The 5,640-nt window shown below is 52.5% G+C and overlaps 1 protein-coding gene across 1 annotated transcript; it reads left to right on the forward strand.

The window, feature by feature from the left end:
• The first annotated feature begins 2,104 nt into the window (after window positions 1-2,104).
• LOC100281705 (uncharacterized) lies at window positions 2,105-3,802 on the forward strand. The gene is made up of 2 exons (NM_001154625.2): window positions 2,105-3,422; window positions 3,549-3,802. Exons 1-2 carry the CDS (start codon window positions 2,201-2,203, stop codon window positions 3,581-3,583), a joined length of 1,257 nt encoding a protein of 418 aa, NP_001148097.2. The 5' UTR covers window positions 2,105-2,200; the 3' UTR covers window positions 3,584-3,802.
• The last annotated feature ends 1,838 nt before the right edge of the window (window positions 3,803-5,640 follow it).

Raw genomic sequence — 5,640 nt, forward strand, 5'->3', positions numbered from 1 at the left:
TGGATATTCCTACGTGTAACACAAACAATGGCAAATTGCAGAGATGCCCTTACCGCGATTGGAGGCGACCGCGTGACCGCGTTTCGTTGAGGCGAGGTGTCAGCGTGGTTGTTCTCCCACGGCACGCAACCACCGCACCGGCGAGCATCGAGGTTGTTCAATGGTGGCAGTGCGAGAAGCAGGAATGAGTAGAGAGAGAAGGCTTCGACCGCAGCTCTGGTGAAGCGAATAATGCTGACGAGTTGGTGTTGCACGCGGCGGATGATAGGGTTACTGGGGAGAGAGAAAGGGAGGAACCGAGTCCCCAGCGCCCAGGTAAATGATCCCAGGAATTCGGTTGAGAGGTCCGCTCAACACACGCGGAGACCGGCGCTGAATTCGGCTTCACGCCGTGCCCACGCACTCCACTTCTCTCGCGGATGACGGCTACGGAGCAAGCTGGAGACCCGGGAAGCGAAGGACGTGCGGATCCGTTAGGGAATAGGGTGGATCCGACAACGCGGGGCTCACATGTCAAAGGGGAAAATGGTCAGGGCACTGCGGCTGCGGGTGGATGACTACGGGGAGAAGGAGCTGAGACCGGTGGGTCCACACGTCAGGGAGTGCAAGTGCGCCAAGGAATATGGGCCGCTCGGTGATGAAGGGTAAATGGGCCGGTTTCAAGGATTTGGTTCCGATTGGTGTTTTATTTTTATTTATTTTTTCCTATTTTTATTTCCCATTTCCAACTTGTGTTGAATTTCAAATTTCCAACATAAACATGTTTCCACTTGATCATGCCAAAATATGAAGCATCTATAAATTTATTTGTATTGTATGATTACTTTCTTCCCTCTATTTCTATTTTCATTCTCTTGGTTTTCAAAATTCAGTCCTCAATTTCAACACTCAGAGATAATTTGAGATATCTGAATTTACTATTCTATCTCTTCATATATTTATTTTATTATTTATATTAATTTTTTTACACACATTTTGGGCCTTACAATGCACATTTGCACAATATAGTATAGCTGTATAGGTCAAATAGGATCATGTTTCGCTGGCTCCGCGTTCAAGTGTGGAAGCTAAGACGTTAGCACTAGCAGCACAAGGATGACAGTCGACATAAAAAAAGAATCGAAAACGCGTTCAAGTATGGAAACTTAATGAATGATGTTAGCACTAGTAACACAGGGAAAATAGATCACACACACGCGCGCACAAAAAAAAAAATCGAAAGCGCGTTGGTGCTTGCACGCGAAAGGTTGCTAGTAGCATTGTTTAGCTGAGGGCCAATATTTCATTAATAACATGTGTAGATTCTGTCCAAGTATAGCAAAACAATACGATATTGATGATAAAAAAAAATTCGGACCCCGATATGTGGCCTCTCCGGTCGCACGGACGTGTTCGCTGCAGCTACACACTATTCCTTTCCCCGCTTTGGATAAGACCGCGCCGCGCGAGCCAGGCTGCGTCTTGAGCGAAGTTGGCTGCTTCGGGCGATGCCGACGTCGTCTGGAAGTGGAGCGCCCGCCCCTCCGTCTCCGTCGCAATCGCATGGCTGCCGCGCGCCGCGCCGCCCAACTCAGCCACGTACGCGCGTTGCGCTCGTCTCCGACCGGCAGCCGCGCGCGCTTGGCCGGGCAACGAGAAGACAGGCAGGTTGCGTAACGTAATCCCCAGAGAGAGAGAGAGCCAGCCGTTTCTAGAAGAAGCTTCAACAGCAGGCCAGCAGCATGGCCGTCCGTCCGTACGTGTGAACCCAATAACTCCGGCGCCGCTAGTTTTCTCTTTTTTTAAAACAAAAATGCCTGCTTGCGGTGTTCTCCACGCGTTCGTCATTCTCATCCCAATTTATACTCCCTCCGTTTCTTTTTATTAGTCTCTAGATAGTGCAATTTGCACTATCCAGCGACTAATAAAAATAAACGGAGGGATTATTTAATATATATATTCTCCAAATTATATTCGCACGAGACGACCACGATCCAGGCCTGCTGTGCTGTCTACCAGCCCCTCTCATCAATCAGTCACCATGCTCCCCTCCCCAGTAGACGCCAGCACTGTCGTCAGCAAGCCCCATCCGCCCACCCGCTTTTATTTATATCTACGAGAACAACAAACACATAGCGGCGACCGGCGACGAGCGGAAGCCTTCCTCCATCTTCAGGCTGCTAGTACTCAGTAGTCAGTACAGTACAGTGGTGCCGACGACATGACGAAGATCTCCCGCTCGTTGCTCGTCGTCATCGCGCTGGTCCTCCTCGGCCCTCACCTCCCGCCATCCGAGGCGCTGACGCCCAAGCAGGGCGTCAGGTCCAAGACCTTCCTGTCCCCGCCCATCCTGCTTCGCCCGGGCGACGTGGCCGACAAGTTCTACTACGACATCCCCTTCCCCCGGGGCCACCTGGCGCTCAAGAGCTTCAACGGCGAGGTGGTGGACGAGCGCGGCGCCCCCGTGCCGCTCCACGAGACGTACCTCCACCACTGGGTCGTGCAGCCCTACTACGCCCTGGTAGTATCGGCGGAGGGCGGCAGCAGCCGGCCGCGGACCATCCCGGCGCGCAACGCCGGCGTGTGCAGCGGCCACACGCTGGGCCAGTACTACGGGCTGGGGTCCGAGACCCGGCGCACGGCCACGTGGGTGCCCGACCCGTACGGCATCGAGATCGGCGACCCGGCCGCGGCGCCCGCCGAGGGCTACGAGCAGCGCTGGCTGCTCAACGTGCACGCCATCGACACGCGCGGCGCCGCCGACCGGACGATGGCGTGCACCGAGTGCCGCTGCGACGTGTACAACGTGACGGCGGACTGGCGCGGGCACGCCATCGAGCCCGGGTACGCCGGCGGCCTGCGCTGCTGCTACGACGGCACGCGGTGCGGCGCCGCGGCGGAGGGGGCTGAGGGGAAGGCCAGGACTGTGTTCCTGCGCTACACGGTGATGTGGCGCGACTGGAGCCCCGCGGCGGTGCTGCCCGTGCGGATCTACATCTTCGACGTGGCCGGCTGCGGCGTGGAGTACGACGTGGAGGAGCAGTGCAGCGGCGGCGCGGGCGGGGAGTGCGTGCACGTGAAGACGGCCACGCAGGCGCTGCCGCGGGGCGGCGACGTGGTGTTCGGCGTGGCGCACCAGCACGCGGGCGGCGCCGGCGCGTCGCTGCACGGCGCCGACGGCCGCCTGCTGTGCGAGTCCGCGGCCACGTACGGGGGCGGGCGGGAGGCCGGGGACGAGGCGGGCTACATCGTCGGCATGTCCACGTGCTACCCGCGCCCGGGCGCCGTCACGGTGCGCGACGGCGAGCCGCTCACCGTCGTGTCCAGGTACAGCAGCGACCGGCGCCACACGGGCGTCATGGGCCTCTTCTACATCCTCGTGGCCGACCACGCCCGGCAGCTGCCGCCGCAGGAGGGCCTGTGCTTCAGCTTCCCGGTCCCATGTGAGCGAACTAACTGAATAAATTAAACGAACTCTTGCATTTGCATTTGCATGCGACAATATGTGATTTCGGACGGTAGTTCTCATCTTCTCTCTTGATTTTTTTTTCCATCAAATTTTGTTGCAGGGTGCCTACCGTCATGGCTGTCGAGCAACCTGTGAGATCTTTTGGTGTTGAAAGCTGGTGCTATGTTCTAATTAGCTGCTTGGTTAGGGTTCGGTTCGGGGCTGGTGATGGTAGGGCAAAGCAAGGAAGGCCGCGTGGGTCCTTGCGTTACTCATACAGTAGTAGTAATGTAAAAATATAGAAGCAGCGGTCAGTCTACTCTGCTGTTGCTGTATTATACAATAACCACGTCGCTCCCTCCGTTTGACTTCTCCACGTGCTGCCGTTGTTGCTCAGGAGTCAGGAGTCTGGACATGTTCGGTTACATCGGAACTATTCTGAAACTATTCTAAATGATCAATTATTATATAAACTAAATTATCATTCTGAATCGCTGTCGGTCAAACTCAGCATCGACGTCGTTACCATGTTGACATGACATCCGGTGGATTTCTCTGTAAATCCAACGCGCATCGGACAAGACTAGTAGTAAAAGCGGCGTCTGGGTTTTGACATCTTTGTCCCCGTTAGTGCAGAGAATTGGACCTGGCCGACCCGGTTGGGATCCATCGGACCAAATAGGGGTTGAGAAGGGCTAATTTAACCCTAGAACAAGTCAAGCTTTTGTCGTGTCAGTATATAAAATTTAATATTACAGCCATATAAAATTCATAATTTATTAAAATTAAAAAAAAATAACCACAACAGGCTTTTCGTGTCGGACCGATCGAAGCCCGACCTATGTATATAACTCACAGGTTTTAACCGTATTTAGATCGATCCAAATTTAGGGCTTAATACGAAGTTATATGAGTCAGAATAGCACGGCTCGACACGGCTTGGATCGGTCCGATAACGAAAATTTAGATCTGACCTAACTCTGTATTTAGACCATGCTATTTTGACTTGTATAACTTCGTGTTAGACCTTATTTAGGGCTTTAGTTTCGAGACGCTGTGTTCGTGCTAACCTAGAAAGCCCGAGATCTATATTCTCCGCAGTAGTAGTCCCGATCCCCCCGCACATGCATGTCGCCGTCCGTGTGCACACGTAGTCACGTACCCTGGAAATTGCTCCCAATGCGGCAAACGCCGAGGCGTACGTGTCTTCGTGACTCGTCTCCAAGGCTAGTTGGTACTTGGTAGACAGAGACCGGCTACTCGGCTTCCTCCGCTGGGATGAAAATAAAAGAAAAAAAGGATTAGTGCTTTGGCACATAGTAGAGATCGCAATGGACCCGATCCTGATTTCCCGCGGGGAATTCTCCTATTAGGGAACGTGTATAAGACTAATTTAGTCCTCGCGAGGATCTAAATGGGAGAAATTTTATCCTCGTCGGGTTCGCGGGGATGGGGACGGGAATCATCTCCGTTCCCGTTCCCCGTGTACCCGCCTCACGAAACTATTTTATCCAAGTTAGTTAATTTACTTGTTAAAATTATAGTAAGAACTCAGTGCATGTCATATTATAAAATAGAAAACTAAACTCTAAAATAGATGTCTCTTGTAATTTTCAATCTTGTTTGTTAAATTTGTATTAATTTGATACAATTAATTTAAATTTATCTTTAAATATTGTACTTCTAGCGGGAACAGATTCCCGATGGGGTTCCCCACGGGGATAAATTCCCCGACGGGGACGGGAGAAAAAGCTCCCCGTGAGCGTTTGAAGGGATGGGGACGGGGAATTTTTGTCCCCACGGAGACGGGGATGAGAAGTCATTCCGTAACGGGGAAATCCTGGTTGCCATCCCTAGTACAGAGAAAAAGGCTCCGGTCCCGTTTAGAAGCAACTAAAGGTCAGAGCAGAATGTTTGCAGACAAACAGTTTCACGCTGTTGGTTGTCTAACGGATAGAAAGAAGTACGCCAAATACTGCACAACGACGACGTGAAAGGAAGACCAGTCGTATTCAACGCAAGAGTAGGATCAGACTAACAAAGGGACAGATTTGTGCCTTCTGAAAGTCTATGCTTGCTTGCTGCAGGTACTAACCATCATGTTTATTAAAGTAAGATAGACGTCATGCGTTGTCAACAATTACAGCTGCAGGAAATATTTAACCGTGCCATACTTCTGCACCGAGCCAAAAGCCAGCCAGCAGCGTACGTTG

This window comes from Zea mays, chromosome 1, assembly GCF_902167145.1.
Source record: "Zea mays cultivar B73 chromosome 1, Zm-B73-REFERENCE-NAM-5.0, whole genome shotgun sequence".
NCBI lineage: Eukaryota > Viridiplantae > Streptophyta > Magnoliopsida > Poales > Poaceae > Zea > Zea mays.

Excerpts from the sequence above, each read along its gene's own strand:
- LOC100281705 (NM_001154625.2), top strand. The coding sequence starts at position 2,201 with ATGACGAAGATCTCCCGCTCGTTGCTCGTCGTCATCGCGCTGGTCCTC. Across the intron at positions 3,423-3,548 it reads CTTCAGCTTCCCGGTCCCAT|GGTGCCTACCGTCATGGCTG; the intron begins GTGAGCGAACTA and ends ATTTTGTTGCAG.